Source organism: Podarcis erhardii, assembly GCF_964252035.2.
Source record: "Podarcis erhardii genome assembly, chromosome: W".
In the NCBI taxonomy this organism is placed as follows: Eukaryota; Metazoa; Chordata; class Lepidosauria; order Squamata; family Lacertidae; genus Podarcis; species Podarcis erhardii.
The window spans coordinates 16,691,159-16,718,111 of record NC_138506.1 but is presented as its reverse complement, the minus strand read 5'-3'; the positions used below and the strand labels follow the sequence as shown (position 1 = coordinate 16,718,111).

At 42.9% G+C, this 26,953-nt stretch overlaps 1 protein-coding gene across 7 annotated transcripts in view; it reads left to right on the top strand.

The window, feature by feature from the left end:
- LOC309333209 (far upstream element-binding protein 3-like) overlaps positions 1 to 26,953 on the top strand; it is a 359,184-nt gene that overhangs the window by 48,684 nt on the left and 283,547 nt on the right. For 6 of the 7 annotated variants that reach the window (XM_081846620.1, XM_081846619.1, XM_081846615.1 and 3 more), the window contains exon 3: positions 23,387 to 23,420. In XM_081846620.1, coding sequence (XP_081702746.1) covers positions 23,387 to 23,420 — 34 coding nt within the window. The remainder of the gene's footprint in view (positions 1 to 23,386; positions 23,421 to 26,953) is intronic. The other variant, XM_081846616.1, reaches the window with a different exon arrangement.

Sequence of the window (26,953 nt, the reverse complement as noted above, 5' to 3'; positions counted from 1 at the left end):
TGAGGGAACTTCAGACTTTAATTTTTAAAGAAGTACTGTGGGAGAATTTTCTATATAAATTTACAAGTGACAAGGAGGATGCTAATTGTATACTTTTGCTAATTTTTAATTAGACCTGCTTATACGGTTACCCCCCCTTGCCAATGTTCTTTATTTAAGGGACTCAAAAACTCTAAAACTCTAAAGTGGGTGAAGAAATAACGGATAATTAAGGATTTTCGGAGGTGACGCTGTGCGCGGATATTTTATTACGGAGGCACATAGATTCGTTCTCTACCGCTTGGTTTATTCCATTGTTTCTGGTACCGGCTCACGGAGTTCCCAGCCGTTCACCCTCAACTTAGGTGATTAACTTATACTGGACTGGTCCCTAGAGGTCTGGATATTGAAGTACATCTTCTGGGGGACTGTAGGTTATTTTACCAGAACTATATTAGAACAATTTGATATATCGACGAGATCCCTCCGCTGGTTAATATACCACCTGTGGACGCTGGAGTGAATCGACGTACTCAAGAGATTTACCGAGATTTACCGAGAACTTTCGAGATCTGAGTTGGAGAGGCCCCCGCGGTGGGGGTTAGACAAGCGTCTCCTTACCGATTAGGGACACTGCCCCGACGAGAATTCCCCCCCCCCGGCTTAACACAAGCTAAGACACCCCTTCGGGGTTGCTATACAGTCTTTTCTTACGGACTTCTTAACCCTCCCCCCCCACTTCCAACCGCCTGGAAACGTCCTCTATTTGGTTCTTTTTTCTATTGTTGTCTGTTCTCTCTTTTTCTCGGTTTCAACATTAGCGATTCCCCCTCCTTTACCCCCCCACCTTTTCCGACCTATATGGTAACAAATCCCGCGGGCTTGTAAATATAATAAGCAAATAAGAATCGAAGCTATTAAACAGCGGACTAAGAAAGAGTGTGAGCCCTTTAAGGGAGAGATTTGGTAATGACGGGGAGAGACGGGAAAAGGGGAGGGGGAACTCCAGGAGACAGGAAACCATTAAGACATGAAGAAATTAGAGATCTAGAAAGCCTATGGATAAAAATAAAGGAGGAATTTAAGCAAAATGAATCATACATGGAAAGTAAACTGGGAGAAATGCAGGAGATGATTGATAAAAAAATAGAAGGTGCAGTAGGAGAACTCTCAATTAAGATTCAAGAGTTATCCGCAAAATCCAAAATAATTGAGGAGTCCAATAAAAAAATGCAGAAAGAGATGAGGGAACAGAAAAAAGAGTCAGCAAGGATGAAAGAGGACTTGAGAGAAGTAAATAAAGCGCAGGAAAGGATTTGGGATAACTTAGCCATGACAGAACTGCGACAAAAACAACTTCACCTAAAATTTAGGGGAGTGGAAGAAGAAAGGAATGAAGATATAAAAGGGAAAATGACTAAGGAATTATCTAAGTGGTTGGGACTAAAAGAAGAAGAGATGGCCCTATCCATCGAGAATGCGTTTAGAATTAAAACGAGACCTCAACATTTAAAACCAAACAAATTCCTGGGTGACTGTCTAGTGATCTTTAACTCATTAGAAATGAAAAATCGGATTTTAAAAACGAGCTACCGGAATAAGCTAAAAATTGGTGGGAGGCCCATCATCATTTATAAAGAAATACCAATAAGACTGTTGCGTAAAAGAGAAGGGTTTAGACAAGTGGTAGGCGTTTTAAAAAGAAACGACATACAGTATAGATGGGAATTCCCTGAAGGGATCACCTTTTTTTATAAAGATAAAAAGTTTAGGTTACTGGACACACAGGAGGCTGAAAATTTTTTGAGAAGGTATGAGAAGGAGCTTGGTAAGACAGAGAGTAGGCCAAAGGATGGGGAGGAAGATGAGGAGGAGGAGAGATGGAGGGGGAGGGGGCCGGGAAGGGAAGAAAGGGAAGCTGAGGAAGAAAATGATGAGGGTGAAGCCGCGGTGGGAGAAGAGGCGGTAGGAGTGGAGGAGGCCCTAGGAAACAAAGGCTCTAGATTATAAGTGCTTACTACAGTTAAGAGCTAAACAATAACTTCTACATTGAAATTTTTATCGTGGAATGTGAATGGGCTGAATGAGAAAATTAAAAGGAATAAAATCGAGAAAGCTTTGAAAAATAAGAACTATGATGTAATTTGTTTTCAAGAGACGCACATAGCAAAAAAACATAAACACATCCTAGTAAATAAAAAATTAGGGGTAGAATTTATCAACTCAGAAACAAAGAAGAAAAAGGGAGTAGTGGTATATGCCAAAGAAAAATGGGACCCGGTCCTAATTTGCAAGGATGATGAGGGGAGAATATTAGGAATACAACTTAATTGCCAGGGAGAAAAGATTAATGTAGTAACGGTCTATGCCCCTAACACAAATAAAGCTGAATTCTTTGTGAAGTTAGAACAAATCCTATTAGAATTAGAAGATTATAAATTAATCCTGCTCGGGGATATGAATGGCGTACCAGTACCGGAAATGGATAGAAATGTAAAGAAGGGGAAATTGAACCAAGGGAAGCTCCCAAAATCTTTTAATAACCTTGAGGAGAACCTAGATTTAATTGATATATGGAGGCATAAAAACCCTGTAGCAAAGCAGTTTACACACTTTTCAGAACCCCACCAAAGCTGGGGTAGAATTGACCAAGTCTGGGCCTCAAGAACATTATCGACAAGAGTAAGGAAATGTGAAATACAACCCAGAACCTTATCAGACCACTGCCCAATAGTCCTGGAAATAAAAAAAGAAACATCAGGCCCGTATAGGTGGAGGATGAATGAATACCTTTTTGAAATCGAGGAGGTGATAGAGAAGGCCAAAAATACCTTAAAGAACTACTTTGACTTAAATTTGCATAAAGGTACTTCCATTGATATAGTCTGGGACGCCGGTAAGGCAGTCCTAAGAGGCCTCTTGATACAACAAAGTAGTTATAGGAAAAAATTGAGAGAACAAAAGAAAGAAGAGATTCTCAACCAGCTAAAAGATTGTGAAAAAAAACTAGTAATAAGACCAGGAGACGACAGGCTTATACAAACCTCCAAAACACTGCAGGCTCAATACTCCGCATTATTAAACCAGGAGGTAGAATGGAAAATCAAATTCATGAAGCAAAAATATTTTGAGTCAGCAAATAAGGCTGGGAAATTATTAGCCTGGCAGCTAAGGAAAAGGAAAAAACAAAATGTGATAAATAAACTAATAGTAGATGATAAGATAGTAGAAGAGCCAACTGAAATAGAAAAAAGGTTTACCCAGTTTTATGAAAAGTTATATGAGAAAGGAGAAGAAGAAGTTGCAGAAGTAGAAAAATATTTGGCCGAATGCGGAGGGATTGGTTTAACCGAAGAAGACAGAAAATATCTAAATAAGAAGATCACAGTAGAGGAGGTAAGGGAGGCCATTAAGAAAATGAAACTTGGGAAGGCACCTGACCCCGACGGACTAACTGCTAAATATTATAAAATTTTAGGAGATTACATAGCCCCTGTTCTTAGTGAGGTTATTAATAACATCTTTCAGGGAGGAAGGATCCCCGAATCATGGAAAGAGGCACATATTACGTTAATACCGAAAGCGGAAACAGAGAAAACGGATATAAGAAATTATAGACTGATCTCCCTGCTCAACAATGATTATAAGATCTTTGCAGACATCATGGCGAGCAGGCTTAAGAAGTACCTAAAGAGAGCCATCCATAAAGACCAAGTGGGATTCCTCCGGAATAGGCAGCTGAAAGATAATGTCAGGCACTTATTGAATATTATTGAATATTTAGACATGAGGATAGATATTCCGGCAGCACTGATTTTCATTGATGCCGAAAAAGCTTTTGATAATGTTTCCTGGATTTTCTTAACACAGTGTATGAAAACAGTAGGAATAGAAGGTCCCTTTCTGGAAGCTATAAAGGCAATATACTCAGGGCAAAGGGCCAAGTTGATTATTAACAACAATCTTTCCAGCTCCTTTACGATCACGAAGGGCACAAGACAAGGTTGCCCATTGTCCCCCCTTCTATTTATCATGGTTTTGGAGATACTCGCAAATAAAATAAGGGAGTCTTCGAGAATAAGGGGGTTAAGAGTCGGAGAGAAGGAGTATAAATTAAAGGCGTACGCCGACGACCTGGTATTAACCTTAGGGGAACCAATGGACAGCGTTAGCAATGCTTTAAAGACTTTAGAAGAATTTGGCAAGCTGTCGGGGTTCAAATTAAATAAGAAAAAAACAAAAATCATAGTGAAGAATTTGGATGAAGATGTAAAGAATCAGCTGGAACAATTGACTGGTATTAAGGTAGTGAAAAAAGTTAAATACCTGGGAATATGGATATCCCCAAAGAACATAAATTTATTAGAAGATAATTATACCAGGGTCTGGAAAGAAATTAAAAGAGACCTAGATACTTGGAATAGGTTAAAGCTATCATGGACAGGAAGGATGGCCGCGATTAAGATGAGTATTCTACCAAAACTACTGTTTCTATTCCAGAACATCCCCATAATCAGATGAATATCATGTTTTAAGAACTGGCAGAAAGCTCTGGCGAAATTCATATGGCAGGGGAAAAGGGCTAGAATCAAGTTTAAACACCTGACGGACGCGAGAGAGAGGGGGGGCTTTGCAGTCCCAGATTTAAGGCTTTATTACGATGCTGCCTGCCTCTGCTGGATAAAGGACTGGGCCACTTTAAAAAATCCAGATTTACTGGATCTTGAAGGCTTTGATGCCAGGTTCGGCTGGCATGCCTACTTATGGCAGGGCAAAGGAAAAGCCCATAAAAGCTTCTCCAATCATATTATCAGAGGCTCACTACTTGAAGTATGGAATAGGAACAAAAAAGTGATTGAAAGTAGGACGCCCTGGTGGCTCTCTCCAATTGATATTATAACATTAAAAAAAACAAATCAAGAAGGGGAAAGATGGACATATGAAGATCTTCTAGTTAAATCGGAGGGAGACTGGAAGATTAGACCGTATGAAGAGCTGAAGGGAAAGTTAAATGGCTGGTTACAATATCATCAGATTTATGCGCTGTGGCTCGAGCATAGAAAAACAGGGATGAGTGAAAAAAAGTCAAAATATCAGGTAGAAATTTTGGAATGTAACACCAAACTCCTCTCTAAAATGTACAAGCAACTGTTGGCCTGGGAAACTAAGGACGAAGAAGTCAAGGGGGTCATGGTTAAATGGGCCAGAGATTTGGGACATAATTTGGAACAGGAGAAGTGGCAGAAATTATGGAAGAGGGGTATGAAGTTTACGGCATGTGCTACCCTCCGAGAAAATTTAGAAAAAATGATGTATCGTTGGTACATCACCCCGGCAAGACTGGGGAAGATGTACAAAACCGGAGGCAGCACTTGCTGGAGATGTAAAAATAAGGTGGGAAGTTTCTTTCACATGTGGTGGACCTGTGAGGTGGTGAAGAGATTCTGGGACCAAATTTATGTTGAATTAAAGAAAATATTAAAGTACAACTTTCTTAAAATACCGGAGGCGTTCCTCTTAGGAATGGTAGGAGAAGAGATTAAAAGAGAGGATGAAACTTTTTTTCAGTACGCCACGGCGGCGGCCAGGATTCTTTTGGCACAAAACTGGAAAACGCCTAATACCCCCACAATTAAAGAGTGGCAGATGAAATTGTTCAATTATATAGAGTTAGCGAGATTGACACAAAGAATTAGGCATCAAAATAATAGTAAATTAAAAAACGATTGGAGTAAATTTTTAGGTTATCTTGAAGTTATTTTTGGAATTACTAAAGTCACAGTGGATGGAATTTAATACCTGCAATGTTTAGATAACAGTAATGGTTTTATAACCGGCGAGAAAGTTATAAGAGTTCTTAACCCAAACCGGGTTGGATGGAAGTCATTGTGTTGGTAACTTTTGTCTTTTTGTGTTGTAACTCTTGTTTTTCATTTTTTGTTTATTATTTTTTTGCTTTCTTTCTTATGTGTGTCTTGTTGGTTTTTGTCTTTTTTATGCTTGTTTTTTTTTTCTATGTATGGTGTATTATGTAAAAACTTAATAAACAGATTTAAAAAAAAAAAAAAGAAACAATCTGTCTTGCCAATCACTGGAATCAATTGAAACAGAAATAACATTCTAGGTAATACATTCATTTTTTATAGTTGACACTCTATCTAATAGTGAAAGATTCATTCTGTTCCGAATTTGCTAATTTTAAAAATCTCTTCCCAGGTTTTTAAATAATTATCTTTATACAAATTTATATTGTTTGCTGTTACCCATACACCTAAATACTTAACCTTCCTTTCAATCTTTAATCCAGACACATCTTGTAATTTATTTTTACCCTCATCATTCATATTCTTAACCAAGAGTTTGGTTTTATCTTAATCTTAAAACTTGCTACCTCACCTTTTTTTTAATCCCTTGTAATACTTTCAGAATTGACTCTATTGGTTCCTCTACCGATATCACCACGTCGTCTGCAAATGCTTTTAATTTATATTGTCTCTGTCCCACTCTTATTCCTTTAATATCTTGATTACATCTTATTCTTTGCGCCAATACTTCTAAAACTATTATAAACAACCAAGGTGACAATGGGTAGCCTTGTCTTGTTCCGTTAGTTGTTTTACAATTCTCAGTCAAGACATTATTTACTATCAGCTTAGCTGACTGGATCTGTTCAAGAAAATTGGAGATATGAAAGGAACATTTCGTACAAAGATTACCATAATAAAGGACAAAAATGGTAAGGACCTAACAGAAGCGGAAGACATCAAGAAGAGGTGGCAAGAATACACAGAGGAATTATACCAGAAAGATATGGATGGCGCGTACACCCCAGGTAGTGTGGTTGCTGACCTTGAGCCAGACATCCTGAAGAGTGAAGTCAAATGGGCCTTAGAAAGCACTGCAAATAACAAGGCCAGTGAAAGTGATGGTATTCCAGCTGAACTATTTAAAATTTTAAAAGATGATGCTGTTAAGGTGCTACACTCAATATGCCAGCAAGTTTGGAAAACTCAGCAGTGGCCAGAGGATTGGAGAAGATCAGTCTACATCCCAATCCCAAAGAAGGGCAGTGCCAAAGAATGCTCCAACTACCGCACAATTGCACTCATTTCACATGCTAGCAAGGTTATGCTTAAAATTCTACAAGGCAGGCTCAAGCAGTATGTGGACCGAGAACTCCCAGAAGTGCAAGCTGGATTTAGAAGAGGCAGAGGAACCAGAGATCAAATTGCAAACATGCGCTGGATTATGGAGAAAGCTAGAGAGTTCCAGAAAGACATCTACTTCATTGACTATGCAAAAGCCTTTGACTGTGTCGATCACAGCAAACTATGGCAAGTTCTTAAAGAAATTGGAGTGCCTAATCACCTCATCTGTCTCCTGAGAAATCTCTATGTGGGACAAGAAGCTACAGTTAGAACTGGATATGGAACAACTGATTGGTTCAAAATTGGGAAAGGAGTATGACAAGGCTGTATATTGTCTCCCTGCTTATTTAGCTTATATGCAGAATTCATCATGCGAAAGGCTGGGCTGTATGAATCCCTAGCCGGAATTAAGATTGCCGGAAGAAATATCAACAACCTCAGATATGCAGATGACACAACCTTGATGGCAGAAAGTGAGGAGGAATTAAAGAACCTTATAATGAGGGTGAAAGAGGAGAGCGCAAAATATGGTCTGAAGCTCAACATAAAAAAAACGAAGATCATGGCCACTGGTCCCATCACCTCCTGGCAAATAGAAGGGGAAGAAATGGAGGCAGTTAGAGATTTTGCTGTCTTGGGCTCCATAATCTCTGCAGATGGTGACAGCAACCACAAAATTAAGAGACGCCTGCTTCTTGGGAGAAAAGCAATGACAAACCTACACAGCATCTTAAAAAGCAGAGACATCACCTTGCCAACAAAGGTCCGTATAGTTAAAGCTATGGTTTTCCCAGTAGTGATGTATGGAAGTGAGAGCTGGACCATAAAGAAGGCTGATCACCGAAGAATTGATGCTTTTGAATTATGGTGCTGGAGGAGACTCTTGAGAGTCCCATGGACTGCAAGAAGATCAAACCTATCCATTCTTAAGGAAATTAGCCCTGAGTGCTCACTGGAAGGACAGATCGTGAAGCTGAAGCTCCAATACTTTGGCCACCTCATGAGAAGAGAAGACTCCCTGGAAAAGCCCCTGATGTTGGGAAAGATGGAGGGCACAAGCAGAAGGGGACGACAGAGGACGAGATGGTTGGATAGTGTTCTCGAAGCTACCAGCATGAGTTTGACCAAACTGCGGGAGGCAATGAAAGACAGAAGTGCCTGGCGTGCTCTGGTCCATGGGGTCACGAAGATTCGAACACGACTAAACGACCAAACAACAACAACAACAATATATATTGCCTTGACTCTTTTTATAAAAGTTTCTCCACAACTCATATATTCTAAAACTGTAAACATAAAATCCCAGGAGACTTTATCAAATGCTTTCTTGGCATCTAAAAACACAAAAGCCTTTTGTTTTTCGTTTCTCACTTGTAAGTATTCTAATATATTAATTACATTTCTAATATTATCTTTCATTTGTCTTCTTGGCAAAAATCTGGCCTGGTCATGGTGGATTACCTCTTTTAATACCAGTTTCAACGTATTTGCTAATATGTTTGCAAAAAGTTTATAATCATTGTTCAACAAAGAAATAGGTCAATAATTTTTTAGCTGCTCAGGATCCCTGTCTTGTTTCGAAATCAAAGTTATATGAGCATTCTTCCAAGATTCTGGCAGCTCGCCTATATATAAACTCATATGCATAATGCCATTTAATAGTTGTATTAGACAAACCTGCAACTTCTTATAATATACAGGTGAAACTCGGAAAATTAGAATACCATGGAAAAGTTCATTTATTTCAGTAATTCAACTTAAAAGGTGAAACTAATATATGAGATAGACTCATGACATGCAAAGCGAGATATGTCAAGCCTTTATTTGTTATAATTGTGATGATCATGGGGTACAGCTGATGAAAACCCCAAATTAACAAACTCAGAAAATTAGAATATTAAATGAAATCAGCAAAACAAGGATTGCAAATAGAGCAATAATGGACCTCTGAGAAGTAGAAGCATGCATATGTACTCAGTACTTGGTTTGGGCTCCTTTTGCATCAATTACTGCCTCAATGCGGCATGGCATGGATACTATCAGCCTGTGGCACTGCTGAGGTGTTATGGAACACCAGGATGCTTCAATAGCAGCCTTCAGCTCTTCTGCATTGCTCGGTCTCATGTCTCTCATCTTTCTCTTGGCAACGCCCCATAGATTCTCTATGGGGTTCAAGTCAGGAGAGTTTGATGGCCAATTAAGCACAGTAATCCCATGGGCACTGAACCAGGTTTTGGTACTTTTGGCAGTGTGGGCAGTGTCAGCATCGCCCTTGAGCCAGTGCCACTAACTGGATTCATCCATTTCAACCCTGACTGGGCTAGGCGAGCTGGGTAGCACTTTCAGAGACCACCTTCTGCACAGGAACAGGTCAAAGTGCTGTGGACTCACAGCTTAGAGTTGTGAGCACCGGATTCACTTCCACAAGAAGACAGTCGTCACACAGCAGAGTATAGCAGAGTATAGCAGAGCATAAACGACTCGGAGAGCAGCTATGTAGAATATCTTCTTTATTCTATCTACAACTATAATACACAACTATATACAGAGCTATATGAGGTCTAAGCAAAATGAATGCTGAACTGCACTGAGTCCTGCAGCTGCTCTTAGCAGCAACCTTATCTATACACACGATCTCTAACACTCAGTCTCTCTCTCTCCGACACACTGACTGACTGACTGACTGATGTTAGGCTGGAGCGGAATAAGTAGAGAGCAGAACACCGCCCCTCCTCTCTGGAAAACCACCAGACTCATCAGCAGATTCTTGGATATGGGAGGGGTGAAATCTCCTCATCCTTCAGCCACTCTCTCTCTCTCTCAAATGCAAATCAATTAAGCACAGTAATCCCGTGGGCATTGAACCAGGTTTTGGTACTTTTGGCAGTGTGGGCAGGTGCCAAAGTCCTGCTGGAAAATGAAGTCAGCAATCCCCATAAAGCTCGTCTGTGGAAGGAAGCATGAAGTGCTCCTGTGATGACCTGGGAATCTGATTCAGAAGCTGAATCTGAGGAGTCCCAGCCTGCACAGGAGTCCCCCGCCTCCAGGGCCGGCTGAGCTGGGGCAGGGGCTTGAATCTGAAGGGCCTGCACCTGTGCCGGGTCCTCAGGAGCAGACACCAGATGAATCCACTCTGGCTCCGGAGGTGATTGAGGACCCATTGCCTGCAGGTGCGCCTCTCCCAGCCCTGTCAGATGAAGGTGAAGCTGCTCCTGGGTCCAGTAACCCTCCAGCCTCTCCTGAGCTGCAGAGGCTCAGGGCAGAGAGGTGGAGGGAACTAAGTGCTCTCAGGAGGAGTGCTCACCTTAAGGCCAGGAGAGGCGGGTCACCTGTGGGCCGGGACCGCCCCTGGCCTCAGAAGAGATAAAGGCCAGTCAGCCCAGTCCCAGGTTGCGGGAGCAACGACGTTGGAAACCTGTTTCTGCCAGCACTCAGACCTGTTTTTCCAGAGTTCCCAACCACGCCCAGCTTCTTGCTTTGGACCCCGTTTCCCCCTTGGTGGACAGTCTCCAGACCCTCAGCCCAGGACCGGACTTTGACCACGCTTCACGGTAACCCCCCCGGGACCAGCACAGCTCCCAAATCTCCTGGTAAACGGCTGCGTTGACCCTGGACTTAATGAAGCGCAGTGGACCAGCACCAGCTGATGACATGGCTCCCCAAATCAACAGAGACTATGGAAACTTCACACTGGACTTCAAGCATCTGGCATTGTGTGCCTCCCCATTCTTCCTCCAGACTCTGGGTCCTTGGTTTCCAAATGAGATGCAAAAGTTGCTCTTATCAGAAAGGAGATTTCTCTTGCCTTTTTTTTATTTGCCATGCTAATAATTTCCCTGGTTTATTAGCCTGCACAAATTGTTTCTGTTTTAAATATTTATTTTCCACTCTATTTCTCAGTTTATTATAATTGAAAACTGTGTTTGCAATATTTTAATATCCATTTTTACTATCTATTTTTGAGGGGAATTTATCAATTCCTTTTCTTTCCTTTTTATTTCTTGTAGAATTTCTTGCTTTTTCAACACTCATTTTCATTTTTTTGGTATGTACAGTGGTGCCCCGCAAGACGAACGCCTCGCAAGACAGAAAACCCGCTAGACGAAAGGGTTTTCCGTTTTGGAGGCGCTTCGCAAAACGAATTTCCCTATGGGCTTGCTTAGCAAGACGAAATGTCTTGCGAGTTCCTGCGGGTTTTTCCCCCTCCCCCCCCCTTTTCCTAAGCCGCTAAGCCGCTTATCAGCTGATCCGCTAAAAGCCGCAAAACCGCTAATAGCGCTAATCCGCTAAGCTGTCAATGGGCTTGCTTCGCAAGACGAAAAAACCGCTATATGAAGAGCCTCACGGAACGGATTAATTTTGTCTTGCGAGGCACCACTGTACTTTGCTGAATAAAAAAGCCTTGTATCACTGCTTTGCTCACATTCCATACCACTTTCAAATTTGTCTCCTGATTCAAATTAATTTCAAAATAATATTTTAATATTCTACCCCTTTTCTAATATTTGTTGATCATTTAATAAATTCTCATTTAATCTCCATCTCATTGGGAGATTTTGCCCTGTTCTTTATTCCACCATAATAGAGTTGTGATCTGATAATGTCCTGGGTAGAATTTCTACCTTCTTTACCTTAATGTACAAATCTCTAGAGGGCCATAACTATTCTATTCACAGAATTATTTGTGGTCGAATAAAATGTGAATTGTCTGTCCAGTGGGTGTTTTTTCCTTCATATATCAATTAGACTTAAATTTTCTGTCATCTGAAAAAAAGCCTTGGGCAACTTCCCTTCTTTTTGTATCACTTCTTCTTATAGTCCTGTCCCATTCCAGGGAAGCTACACCGTTCATATCTCCCATCAAGATGATCTTTTCATTCATATATTCAAACAGGTTTTCTTCAGGTCTCTTATAAATTCAGTTTTTTTCTCATTTGGTGCATATACACCTATTAACATTATTTTTTTCTCCTTGTGACGTTGTCTGCATTATCAATATTCTTCCTTGCTCATCTTTAAATAATTGCTTTGGATCTAATTCGGGTTTTATATGCATTACTGCGCCTTCTTTGCTACATCAGCGGCCGCAAAGTCCTTTCCCAATCTTTTATTGATCAGGATTCTTTTGTGTTTCTTCACAATATGTGTTTCCTGAAAGCAAACATCCAAATTTTTACCTCATCATATTCCTTTTTGTTTTATTATTGAGTCCATTTACGTTCCAAGTTAAGATTTTCAACTCCATCTTGTCCTCTCTCTCTCTCTCTCTCTCTCTCTCTCTCTCTCTCTTCTCCACCTCTGTTGGTTCTTCTTCATGTCCTGTCTCCAAACCAAATGCCCTTTCTCCTGCTAATTCTTTTCCATATTTTCTTCAAAATTTATCTGCTTCTGTAGGATCCCTACACCTCTGTTTTCTCTCTTTAAATGTAAAGGATTACTCCCTCAGGGTATTCCCAACGAAATGTGATTTTGTTGTATCACAGAGCATCTGTCAGATATTTATAATTTGCTCTTTTCTTTAACAAGTCTCATCGGTATTTCTTTCAGGATTATTACTCTTTGGTCGTCAATCTGGAGATCTTTCTAACAGTGCATCTGTATTACTCTGGAGATTTTTAACTCAAAGAGAATTAAAGACAGCCGCCCAGCAGTTTTTGTGCTTTAGCATATCTTGATTTTACACGAATTTTTTTGTCCACTGCTGCACTAACCATTTCTTCCTCCATTTCAATCAGATTAGCAAGTTCTATTATTATTTTCTCACCTACCGTATTTTTCGCTCTATAAGGCGCGCCCGACCATAAGACGCACCAAGTTTCTAGAGGAAAACAAGAAAAAAAAAATTCTGAATAAAATGTTGTACTAAACTACTGTATTTAATAAACAACCGGTATATCAGAATCATATTACAGCCATGTAAAGTGAACAGCAGTCAACAGTGGCATTAAGAACCATCATCACTGCCATTAACAAATGAAGAGAGACTTGTAAGGTTTGAGTACTCTTCTAGTCTTCTGTGAACCCCAAGAACTCATCACTGCTAGAGTCAGAATTTATGAAGCTCAGTTGCACACAATCACTGACATAGCTTTCTTTGCTATCTTCATGTAAAATACCATCTTCGTTTCCACCCAAAGCATTGCTAATGCCACATTTTTTGAATGACCGGACAATGATTTCCTCCTTCACCGAGTGCCATGATGTTTTCACCCATTCACAAACTTGAGTGATAGTGGGCCTCTTCATTCGTCCAGTAGATGTCAGATCATGATTATCAACAGCCATCCATTTGTTCCACTCTTCTCGTATAAAGACCTTAAATGGCTTGTTGATGGAAACGTCGAGAGATTGCAACTGGCTGGTAAGACCTCCAGGAATTACAGCTAGATGAGTCTTCACTTCTTTAAAGCACTTTTTTGTAGTTTCGCTAATATGTGCTCTAAACTGGTCAAGTACTAATAATCTAGTTTAAAAGGAATCTTATATGCTAGTCTTTTCTGCTTTATCATCCTTATCAGAATGGGGGCGGTTTTCTACAAGAAAATACAGTGATGAAGGAACTGTCAGTAATGTACAGTATCTCCAATGTTCACCACTGAGTGCTGACCATACCTTTAACTAATGGCATCATAGTAAACATAGCCAACATACAGTCTGTGAAAAAAATAAAATTACGGTATCACCCTAAATGTTTATTGATATTATAGCATATGCATCATTTTGCTTTCTTGAATTGTCCTAGGCGTAGGTGCCTTCGCCCCCCCCTTTGTCTTGAGATCGCAGCAGTTCTCAACCCGTGGGTCCCCAGATGTTGTTGGACTAAAACTCCTATCATCCCTCAACTCCCATCTTCCCTGAGCTCTGGCCTTGCTACCTAGGGTCAATGGGAGTTGTAGTTCAACAACATCTGGGTACCCACAGGTTGAGAAAGGCTGAATTGTGGTATGTGAGGTGGGGGCTTAACTGCCCCCCGCATATTTTATTTAAGTTGGAAGAGGGGGGGGGGGAGGGAATGGAAGGAAGGAAGAGAGAGAGAGGGAGAGCTCACATTTGTGGGTGCCTGTGGAGGGCAGCTGCCTTGCCTCGCTGGAACCGGAACAAAAAGAGGAGGCGATGCCGGGACTTACCAGCACAGTAAGCTGGGGGAGGGGCGGAAGGGGCTATCTCCATCCTTCTGGCTCATTGTAAAGCAAGCAGAGTAAGAGCTGCTTACACGCGTGCAAGCGGCTCTCCCTTTGCTTGAATTACAGTCAGCTGGGGGAGGGGCAGAAGCGTCTGGCCTCCCTCCTGCTCATTGTAAAGCAAGCAGAGCTTCTTGGTCCCCCTTCTCTCCATCCTCTTCCTCCCCTCTCTCAGCGAACAGCCTGCCCGCTGCTCACAAACCTTAAGGACAGATTCTGTTTACAACAAGGGGAAAGCGGAGGCTGCCGGCAGAGCAGTGTGGCTCCCCACCCCCAAAGAGCAGCCCAGGAGCGCGGGGCATCTGCGTGCAGCCTGCTCACTGCTCCCAGAGCTTCCCGGGGCTTCCCCCTCCAGCCCCAGTTGCCGGCAGAGCAGCGCGGCTCCCCCCACCACCCCCAAAGAGCAGCTCAGGAGCATGCCGCACTCCGGCAATTTGGCTCCAGGGACCACACATTCGCTCCATAAGACGCACAGACATTTCCCCTTACTTTTTAAGAGGAAAAAGGTGTGTCTTATGGAGCGAAAAATATGGTAATTCCACCGTTGTGTCATCTGCCATGCCTCTCAGATGAAGAATCAGATCTTTTTGATGTACTTCCAGAACTGCAATCTCATCTAGAGCCTGTTCATAAAGAAATTTCATCGCTTCAGTATCCTCCTTCATCCTTTCTTGCTCCCTCTTTGTTTCTCTTACCTCCACTTGCTTTTTCTTAGAAGTTTCCTCCAAGCTGGAGGTTTTAAGCTTTAAGTCCTGTACTGTTTTCTCCAATTCTGAAGTTTTATGTGACAGTTCTTTAATTTCTGTTGTTAAGTTTGTGACTGCCACGGTATTGAAATCCACTTTTTGTTCCAGTCTCTGTATTCCTTTCTTCATCTCGTTCTTCATTTCTAATAAAATTGTTGTTAAATCAGACTTTGTGTCTCCTTCTGCAATTGATTCTTTTCTCTGACTTGATGTTGTAGTTGGGCCTGGAGGTTTTTTTGCCTGTATTAGCCATAGTTTTGTCCACAACAATGGAAACGGACACAAAAAAGCAAAAAAACCCACACACATATATATCTATATCTATGTATATGGAAACCCTCTTCCTTCCTCCCCTACACTCCCCCGCCCTTCTCTCCCTTCCCTTGCCTACTTCCTTTCAAATATTCAGAATACAAAGGAACAAATAACGAACATTATTTTATTTTATTTTTTATTAATTAAAATATTAACTCAGAATAACTAAACAATTTTCAACAATTAAGTTTCAATTTTCAATTTCTGTATAGAGAAGAAATAAAAAATTAAAGCAAAAGGGAGGAAGGTGAGAAAAGTAATAAAATGTGTGGTATATATATATATATATATATATATATATATATATATATATATGCGCAGGTTTTGGTGTCCTCGGGTGTCTTCCCGTGTAAAAGTTGGGGTGTCTAGGCGACGTTTCGACGAGGTCTCACTCGTCATCTTCAGGCTGGTGCTTTCGGCTTCTTGTTACTGGAACAGAGCAGGATCTCAGTGTTTGAGTTCCTATAAATACTGTAGAGGGGGTGTGGTGTATAGCCTCCAATGTTCTGGGCAGAGAGGAAGTTCCCAGGCTAGTGTGCCTTTTCTTCTTTTGTTCCTTAATTACTTGAGAGATATCTTGAGTGATTTCTTGAGTGATATCCTGAGTACCACTTAGGTGGGTCATTAGGTGTGGATTAGTTGTTAAAGTCTTTGTGTCTTGACCTCTTGAACTTTGTGAAGAGTTTTCCTGAGAAGATGGCTGTACTGTACTTAGTTGTGCTCTGGCTTGGCTTCGTGTATAGGGGCGAGCTGTGGTTTTGTGGCTTGTGTCAGCCAGATCTGTGTAGGGATTGCAGGGGGGTGCAGCATCCGGAGGTGCCACCATGGATTGGCTACTGGATGGTGTCTGTAATTCATCTGTGGAGAGGGTCTGGGTTTGGGTCTGGTGTGGTTGATTGGTGTTGGCGTTCTGCAATCCCTACACAGATCTGGCTGACACAAGCCACAAAACCACAGCTCGCCCCTATACACGAAGCCAAGCCAGAGCACAACTAAGTACAGTACAGCCATCTTCTCAGGAAAACTCTTCACAAAGTTCAAGAGGTCAAGACACAAAGACTTTAACAACTAATCCACACCTAATGACCCACCTAAGTGGTACTCAGGATATCACTCAAGAAATCACTCAAGATATCTCTCAAGTAATTAAGGAACAAAAGAAGAAAAGGCACACTAGCCTGGGAACTTCCTCTCTGCCCAGAACATTGGAGGCTATACACCACACCCCCTCTACAGTATTTATAGGAACTCAAACACTGAGATCCTGCTCTGTTCCAGTAACAAGAAGCCGAAAGCACCAGCCTGAAGATGACGAGTGAGACCTCGTCGAAACGTCGCCTAGACACCCCAACTTTTACACGGGAAGACACCCGAGGACACCAAAACCTGCATTCCTGTACCCGTGAAAATCTACGAAAGCAAATATCTTACCTCTACGGGGAGGAAACCTTCCAGCTGACAAGAACCTACGAGAAACTAGAAGTCCGAAGAGCCACCATCTTATGTGATCTCTTGTTCCTACGCAACTGCCGAGACAACAACTTAATTCCCACATGCTTCCAACTTAAATTCCATTCTAAAACCCCAGCCACCGAAAGGATCCTGAAACGAACTGAACTATCCCTAATCAGAAACGAACTACACAAGAAAAGATACCTACTAGACCAAACCAACAAAGATCTACTCACTCTTCACCTCAAACTCTGTAACAAAATCCACCATGCACTCTGGGACAAATGCAAACAACTAGCCGTCTGGAGAGCTGAAACGGAGACCTCACATAAGACAGACACACACACCAACAAACTCCACAAACTAGAGAAACGCCAGAAGCCCAGCCACCCTCCACAGCAACCCATGAAACAAACAGTACATAACATATCAGACAGGATCCTCACCACAACTGAAACCAAAGTACTCTCCAAAGGTTTCAACTTTGCAGTCGCCCCGAGACGCATCCCCACGGAAAACATATGCGGAGTCGAAGCTAGCCTAACCAAAATCAACCCAGATGAAGCCAATAAAATCAGACTTGAAGTCACCAACATCCTCTGCTCCAGCAAACCACCCAGAAGCAATTTACACAAAGAAGAACAGAAAGCACTCACCAACCTGAGGAAAGACAACAACATAATCATTCTCCCAGCAGACAAAGGTAATGCCACAGTGGTGATGAACACATCGGACTACCAAGCAAAACTATCAAATCTACTCCAAGATCCTGCCTACAAACCTATAAAAACAGATCCCACCACCTACCTGGAAAAAGCCACCAAATCCAAAATAAAAGCCTCTCCTATCAGTGAAGAAATCCAGCTAAGAATCATCCCCAGAGAAAAATCATCCAGATGCCCCAAACTCTACGGCCTCCCCAAGATACACAAAGAAGGAACACCACTCAGACCAATAGTCAGCTCCATAGGCTCACCTCTACAAAATCTCGCTAAATTTCTCGCCAAGCAACTTCAGCCCTATGCAGAATCCATCTCTTCACACGTACCAAACTCCTTCCAGTTCATAGAAACAATAAAGAAGCAAAACCTACATCCTAATGACCTACTTGTGAGCTTCGATGTTGTATCTCTCTTCACACAAGTGCCCATTAATGAAGCCTTGACAGCTATTCAAAACAAATACAATCCCCCCGAATACATCTTGGACCTGACCAACCACTGCCTAACCAACACGTACTTCATCCACAATGGACAAAGATACAAACAGATAGAAGGAGCACCTATGGGATCACCCCTCTCACCGGTCATCGCAAACCTGTACATGGAACACTTTGAAACCAATGCTTTAGACAAGTCAGAACACAAACCCAAACTTTGGCTCAGATATGTTGACGACACCTTTGTAATTTGGCCACACGGGAAAGAAAAACTGGATAGCTTCCTCACACATCTCAACAACTTACACCCCAAAATACAATTCACTATGGAAATAGAAGCCAACAACCAACTTCCCTTCCTTGACGTCCTAATCTACAAAAAACCTGATGGCTCCCTAGGACACACTATCTACCGGAAAAAAACACACACCAACCGCTACTTACATGCACAATCACACCACCACCCTGCACAAATAAACTCCGTAGCCAAGACTCTCATCTCCAGAACCAAACGCCTGGCTGACAAAGACCACTTGACAACTGAGTTACAGAATCTCTCAAACGTGTTAATTGCCAATGGATACCAGCAAAACAGGATTACGAAGCTAATCCAAAAGGAAACACCCCCCAAAAACCAAGACACAGAAGAAAACAATGGCATGGCCCTCCTTCCTTATATCAAGGGCACTACAGATAAAATTAGCAAAATCCTCCATAAACACAATATCAAAACAGCCTTTTGCACCAACCAAAAAATAGCCAATATCCTCAGAAACCCCAAGGATAAAATCCAGTTGGAAAACCAAGGGATCTATGAAATACCCTGCAAAGTCTGCCCAGCCACGTACATTGGACAAACAAACAGACGAATAAATGCACGTATCGCAGAACACAAGAATGCCGTCAAAAAAGAAGAAAAAACTTCCTCTCTTTTCCAACACATGAAAGAAACAGGACACGAAATTAATTTTGCAGATTCCAAATTGCTCTTTAACACGGAACATCACCACAAGAGAATAATCATGGAAGCCATCGAGATAGAGAAACACCCTCACAACATGAACAAGCGTGACGACACATCCCGCTTGCCAGACATCTGGAAATTAGCCCTCCCCACAAAAACTGACACCAGATCCAGAGGCACACAGAACGCCAACACCAATCAACCACACCAGACCCAAACCCAGACCCTCTCCACAGATGAATTACAGACACCATCCAGTAGCCAATCCATGGTGGCACCTCCGGATGCTGCACCCCCCTGCAATCCCTACACAGATCTGGCTGACACAAGCCACAAAACCACAGCTCGCCCCTATACACGAAGCCAAGCCAGAGCACAACTAAGTACAGTACAGCCATCTTCTCAGGAAAACTCTTCACAAAGTTCAAGAGGTCAAGACACAAAGACTTTAACAACTAATCCACACCTAATGACCCACCTAAGTGGTACTCAGGATATCACTCAAGAAATCACTCAAGATATCTCTCAAGTAATTAAGGAACAAAAGAAGAAAAGGCACACTAGCCTGGGAACTTCCTCTCTGCCCAGAACATTGGAGGCTATACACCACACCCCCTCTACAGTATTTATAGGAACTCAAACACTGAGATCCTGCTCTGTTCCAGTAACAAGAAGCCGAAAGCACCAGCCTGAAGATGACGAGTGAGACCTCGTCGAAACGTCGCCTAGACACCCCAACTTTTACACGGGAAGACACCCGAGGACACCAAAACCTGCATTCCTGTACCCGTGAAAATCTACGAAAGCATATATATATATATATATATATGCAGGTTTGGTGTGAATATATATATATATTCAATGTTTGTAATTATATACAAATGTCACTAGATGGGACTCTCCTTTATTATAGGGAAATACTTAAAAGATAAATAGAAAAATGGCAATTATTTTTTTCAGCCACACTGTGTCACTATATCACTGTAATTCCGTCCTTAATCTCTCACTCTACTTCCTCACGCTGTACTTTCCCTTTTAATCTAATTTTGATATTTGATTTCCTGTTTTCCCTCTTTCACTACAACTTACTTGCAAAGCTTGTCAGGCCACAAAAGGAAAGATTAGGAAAAGAGTAGAAAAATAAAATAAGAAAGCCTTTAAACCCAACTTGTCCCCCTTTTTTAAACTCAAACAGAAGTTTTGCAAGTCTCCTTTTTCATTCACAAAAACCATGTCTCTCAGCAGTGTGATTCTTCCTTCAGCCACTTCAAAGGGCCCTGCAATTATCCATTTATTTATGTTAATTCTGGGGTTTTTAAAACCAAATCTCCCTTCCCCTTTCTTCAGCTTTCTTCCAAAAAGCCCACCTCTTAATCCATATATAAATGAAAGTAAAGTAAATTACACCAACTCCAGTTTGTATCTAGCCCCTGTCAGTTCCAAATAAAAAAACAAGAAGCAGAAAATAGACCAAGTTAGATTCAATCCCACTATGTTAGTCTCTTTTAAATCATAAAAAGGAGCAAAGGAAATAAAAAATAGTTCTTAGGTTATATTTTTTAAAAAGAAACAAAAAGCAGCAATCCACAAGACAATTCAAAATAAATTCAGCCCCACAGTGTCAGTCTCTTTTGAATCATAAAAAGGAAAAATAGTCCTTAGAGTATATATTAAACACACACACACAGTCAATGTCCCGCTTTCATCTCTTTCCCTCCACAATTATTAGGGTTCTTTGCAGTTTGAAAATATTTATAACGTCTAAAAGATTCTGCATCCAGAGCTTTAGGCAAATCACAGGTTAAACACAGTTCATTGCCTGGAATGCTTGTAAAAATTAGCCGCTATTATTCTCATTCTTAATTCAGTCCTTGCAGAGTTTTTCCAGCCAGATCAATTCCTGCACCGGAGGGGGGCAGGCTCCTCTTTAACACCCTGTGTTAGGGAATTGCTGACAAGCTAGCTGAGATAAAACTCCGGGCAGCCAGCCATATCTGTACAAAGATTTATTGCTTAGCTTCAAAGTCCTTACAAGAGTTCAAAAAGCACACTCCATCATGATGAGTCAGTTGGATCGTCTGACATTTTCTTTGGCCGTGCCCAGCAGACCCATTTCCGCAGATCAGCCCTCCTCTTTCCTCTGCTCCGTGAGTGGCTGATACCCGGAACTGGCTCACCCCTCCCCGTTTCACTGTCTCCGAACGTTTATTTCTCTTCCTCCTCTGACGAGGAAGAATAGCTGCTGATTAAAGACTTAGGCTCTCTGTAAGTGCCTCTCTTCTCCCCCCTCATCTCCTCAGCCTCCAATTCCCTGACACCCTGGTGTGGATCTAATTGTTTTATTGTTGCTAATTTAGGTTGTTTTTTATTACCTTGTCAAATTGGTCCGAATTCCTTTGCTTCAATGGAGGCACTAGAGGCAGTTTGCTGTGAGTCTCGATTGCACCTTGTGTCTGAGCTCAATCTCAGATCTCCCTCAGCTCCCTCCGGAGCTTTGGGAGATCCTAGAGAGTGTCCTGTGACACCGCCGGCCCCTTCGGGACCTGAACTTTTCCTTCAGGCTTTTTTGAGAAGCTGATTTGCCTGAGCACACTTCCCAGACCCTCACAGCAATCAGGCTGCGCAGAGTGAGCAGTCTCTGTCGTCCTCCATTATCCGCTCGCAGACCAATATTGTGTTTTAACATTAATGTGTATTATAAGTGTTGTCAGCTGCCCTGGGACCTTAGGGTGAAGAGCAGGTAATAAATTGTACTCAGTGTTAGAATCTCAATTTATAAGCTACCGTATTTTTCGCCCTATAGGACGCACTTTTTCCACTCCAAAAATGAAGGGGAAATATGTGTGCGTCCTATGGGGCGAATGCAGGCTTTCGCTGAAGCCTGGAGAGCGAGAGGGGTCGGTGCACACCGACCCCTCTCGCTCTCCAGGCTTCAGGAAGCTATCCGCAAGCCTGCGGAGCCCAGCGGGAACTCCCACGGGCTCTGAAGGCTTGCGGATAGCTGCCTGCAGCCCGAAGCCCGGGGAGCGCGGCACTGTGCACCCCGGGCTTAGGGTAGCTATCCGCAAGCCTGCAGCGCCCGGTGGGAGTTCCCGCCGGGCTCCGCAGGCTTGCGGATAGGTGCTTGCAGCCCGAAGTCCGGGGAGCACGCAGCACCGTTGGGCGCCCGCAGGCTTGCGGATAGCTGCCCTAAGCCTGGGGTGCGCAGCGGGCTACAGCACCACGCTCCCCGGGCTTCGGATAGCAGCAAGCTCTGGGAGCGATGGCGAGGTTGAGCGCAACCTCGCCATCGCTCCCAGACCCGTTCTGGGGGCTGGGGTCGGAGGAAGCTCAGGCTATTGGGTTTGTAATGTTTTAATTGCCTGTTTTACTGCCTCTTTATTTGCCTTGTTTGGCAGCTGTTTCTTTTTCATAATTTCCTCTAATATTTTTTTTCTTTTTCTCTCTCAATTTCCTTTTAAACGAGTTTTGTTGTATAAAGAGTCCTCTCATTACATCCTTGCTTGCGTCCCAGACCATCTGTAATTTTGTTTGCCCTTGACTGTTTATTTCAAAATAATCTGTCAGGGTCTTTTATGCTTTTTCAACAAATTTTTGATCATCTAATAAATCATCATTTAATCTCCTTCTAAAAGAGATTTGGCTTTCTTTTTGGAACTGTGCCTGGGGAATTTCTAACACTGATGATAACTAACATAAGCTTTCTGATTGGTCTGTGTAGAAGATGCCCCCCCCTTGACAACGTTGTAAATAGCTCATCCCCTGGTCATACTGAGTAGAAATGTAAGAGGCCATAAAACTTGATGAGGGTGCAAGGTTCTTTAACAGCCCTATTCCTTTAACAGGTCTTTGGGGAAATTGGCTCCATGGAGCACAGTTAAGAGAGACTCAGGGAACTATGTTGCAAGCCTCCTGCCCCCCTCTTCAATTTCTCTCTCCTCTATTAGTGCTTTTGATTAGACTAAATATCCCCTCCAGATATTTTGTGTATTGTGACTTCTTTCCTCCCCCCTTTTAAATGTTGTACCAATCTGCTTCATCTCCTTTATTTTACATCAGGTTTAATTTGGGGAGGTTGGCAGTGGGACAGGCTGTACTTTACTAAGGATTTTGGGATCCCGAGACAGAAACCCCCCCCCCCCGCCTTGCATGATGGCAAAACAGATCATTTTCCTATCCTGCATTCAGCTAGACACTTCACTTCTCAGCTTCTGTTGATCAATAAATCACCTGCTTTTCCTCCCATGTAACCCATTCATTTCAGCTATTGAACCCAAGCTGCTGTTCTTTAGTGCTGTTTCTCCTTTATTCCCCCTCTCTTTCCCCCTCCCTCCCGATGAAAATGGTAAGAACGTATTTCTTTTCCTGCTATAAAGATGAAGTTATTTTATCTGTGCTGATGCTTTGATTTTGTTTTTCTCTCTCTCTCTTCTCTGACACAGTAGGTAACCAGTTAGGGGCCCTGGAACATCAAAGGTAAGCAGTGGGCTATGTTTTATCTTTTATTGATCACTTCTAATCATTTATTCATCTGCCATCTATACTGACAGAGTCAGAGGTTGAGAATGTGGCAGAACTGCATAGACTCAATTTCTCATCTTCCCACATGTGCACCCCGCAAACCCCTTCCATGCTGAACTTATTTGCTTGCATTTCTAGATATTGCATGTCTTGGGAAAGGAATGAGGGGCATGTATGGCATGGGTAGCACATAAAGGAAGGTCTGCATTTAATTAAACATTGTGTCTTGAGCTAAGATCCACAGAGCTGCTTAGGGTAGCCAAATGGAATTTGGGAAACTCCCACGAAAAACTTGGAATGACAAAATCCTTGTGCCAGCTGAGCACAGTAACAGAAGCGTCTGAATACTTGATAGTGTTTATTGAAAAATAGACTATGTACAAATACAGAATCCTTTAGCTTTGTTCTTCCCACCACCTTGCTGTTCTCTCACTGCTGATTGCAAGCTCCTGCAATCACCTCCTTGCAAAACGCCTGAATCCCAAATGCCTGAAAACCACACAAAATCTGAGTGCAAATTTCTTTTATAGTAACTCACCTCCAATGTCCTAGACATAAGAACAGGTGCATTGGCCCTGAAGCAAATACTCCAATTAACTGTTGCTGAATGTGCAAATTAATGACAGCTTTAGTCTATCTAGCTCAGTATTGCCTTCTGTAACTGGCAGCAGCTTTTGCAGGTTTGAGGCCAAGAGACATCACCTGTCCTCTCTGGAGATGCTTTCAAAGATTAAGCTTGAGGCTCTGCTGTTGGTTTTTGGCATTTTGGTTAAAGGGGAAAATAGAACAAGGTAAAATAAAATAATTCCTGGATGTCTAGATCCAGGTTTGGGGCAAGTACTCATTGGTGAGAGAGCCCCTGCAGAGATTTAAAATCACGTTGAAATAAAGGCTGTTATACTGTTAAAATATCTCCCTCTAAGTCACTTCCTAAGCTACCCACTTCCCTTAGGCTAGAAAGAGGCCACACGTTTGGTAATTTGAAAATAGTTTACTTATACTCTACTCAAAGGTCAGATTCATGTGCTTTTAAACACAGCAGCAAGAAAAGACAGACAGTACAACTTAGTTTCAAAAAGTTTCTAAATTATTTGTATAGAAACACAAAAATGGCTTGCTGAAGCCACAGTCTAAGCTTGGAGCATCCAGTAAAGACATCCTTACTGTTCAGGTTCACATGGTAAAAAGATAAAAGTGAGAAGAGAACAATGTTCAATTCACTCTGTGTTTGAGGGAAAATCTGCAGCTCTCAAGCATTCATTTATATATGTTATTAGTAATTGGGGAATTCCCTCCACACAGAGGCCTGTCTAGTGTTATGATGAAAGAATTGGGAGGGGGGTTCGGGGAGCCACTTGATACCCATTTATTAGATTTCCTCTACTCTCAGTCAGCGGTGGACCGTTCCCCACCTGCGTCTGAGGCATATGTGTGCAGGGCACACTGTGGGGGCAAGGCCATGGGTTGGGCTCACAACCGGAGCAACCCCTGCCCACTGCTGCAAAGTGGGGAACACGCATGCACCCTGCAAGCGCAGCAACACTTTGCAAGACTCATAAACGAGGCTGGGCTCGCGGGGCACCGCAAGCAGGTCTGTGCCCTGGCTCCTGCGAGCCCAGCACTGCGTTTGCGAGTGGTGCTGGCTTGCAGTGAGGGCGCTGTGAGTTGCTGTGACATTCTTACAGCTGACAAGGATGCAACAGGCATGCTATGGCACTGCTCGCAGGGGTCAGGGCACATGTCTGTTGCATCCTTCTCAGCCACTCCCCCAGTTGGAGGGCATTGTGAGAAGGATTCAACAGTTCACAGCACGCTCACAAAAGCAGTGCTGGGCTTGCAGGGGCCAGGGCGCACAACTGTTGCATCCTTCTTAACTGTCCTCCAACTGGAGGGCACTGAGAAGGAAGCAACAGCTTATGACTGGGTAGGGTGCCATGCTGCACGTCCCCCCCTGTCTTTCATCACTGTGTTTTAATTCAACTTCTAAAACACTCAGAAAAACCCAAGTACTGTATCAGTAAAGGTGAAAAAACACACCCAAAATCTCACAAAAGCTGAAACTAAACTGTAGGAAGAACTTTCTGGAGGACTTCCAGAGCAGCACGCCAGAGAGACGGGTGGAGATCCACGCTCCTGCAATCTCAAGGCGTACCTGGTGCCAGAGAGAGAGAAACGAGGGACTAGGCGTAAGTCACCTCGACCTCAGGGGGGGAACCTGAGGGCGGAAGCCTAAGGCAGCTCAGAAGAAGAGGTTTCCCAATATTATAGAACAAAGAAAACTGATATAGAAAGACGTGGGGAAGACCTTTGCGCAAAGAGGCAAAACCAATCTCTGGTACAAACGCCCCAATTCCCTGGCACAGCTGAACTCTCCTATAAAAAGGAGACTGTTAAAAGCAAATGCCTCCCTGTAAAATAAAATTGAAAGAAAACAATTGAAAAACCTCTGCCTGTTCAGTGGAGGGAGGGGGAGGCAGGAAGAAACAGTTTGTGAAAGGAACTACAGAACTGAACAGACAACAGAGAAGGGGCCGTACTCACGTGAAAACCCTCTGTTAATAATTGCACAAGGTGTTTTAAGAAAAGCGTGCCTAGATACACCAGACTGAGCAAAAATAAACGAACTGAAACTAGAAATTAGAAGAAACTAGAAGAGTAAACTACTGGAGGACTTTATAATGGACTAAAAACTGTGGCGAAAATAAATGACTAAAAAACAGACCCGCTGAGGAAAAATAACTTGAGAAAACTGACATACCTGTGTGAGAGAGGAGATAGAGAGGTGTGGAGGGTGATTGCTGAGTCACGGGGGCCCTCCACCATTGACGGAGATTACTGAGAACAAAGATAGGAAGAGGAGATAAAGAGGAGATTCTAAAGACCTCAGAGAAAGAAACACAGGAAAGGAAGGAAACTGAAGGAAGAAACAGTGACTGCCCCTGGCCTCAGAGGAAATAAAGGCCAGTCCCAGGTTGCGGGAGCAACGTCGTTGGAAACCTGTTTCTGCCAGCACCCAGACCTGTTCTTCCCAAGTTCCCGACCACGCCTGGCTTCTTGCTTTGGACCCCGCTTCGCCCTTGGTGGACAGTCTCCAGACCCTCGACCCAGGACCGGACTCTGACCACGCCTCACGGTAACCTCCCCCCGGGACCAGCACAGTTTGCTCCCGCCACACCCGCACTCCCCCTTCGTTGGAGTGCGTTCAGGAAGAGCCAGAAGCCATGGCCGATCAGGCAGCTGCGTTGGTGGCATTGGCCCAGGAGAACCAGGCCTTGACTCACACCGTTCAGCAGCTAAGCAATGCGGTTACGGCGCTTCAACAGCAGTTGAACGCCTTACCGGCTCCTGGGGCTGACGCCCCAGTTTCTGGCAAGTACCCAGTGGCCCTGCCAGAGAAATTTGATGGATCCCCAGCCAGCTTTCCCATGTTCCTCGCCCAGGCCAAGCTGTATATTCAGGGGCGAGCCCGGAATTTTCCTGACGATCGC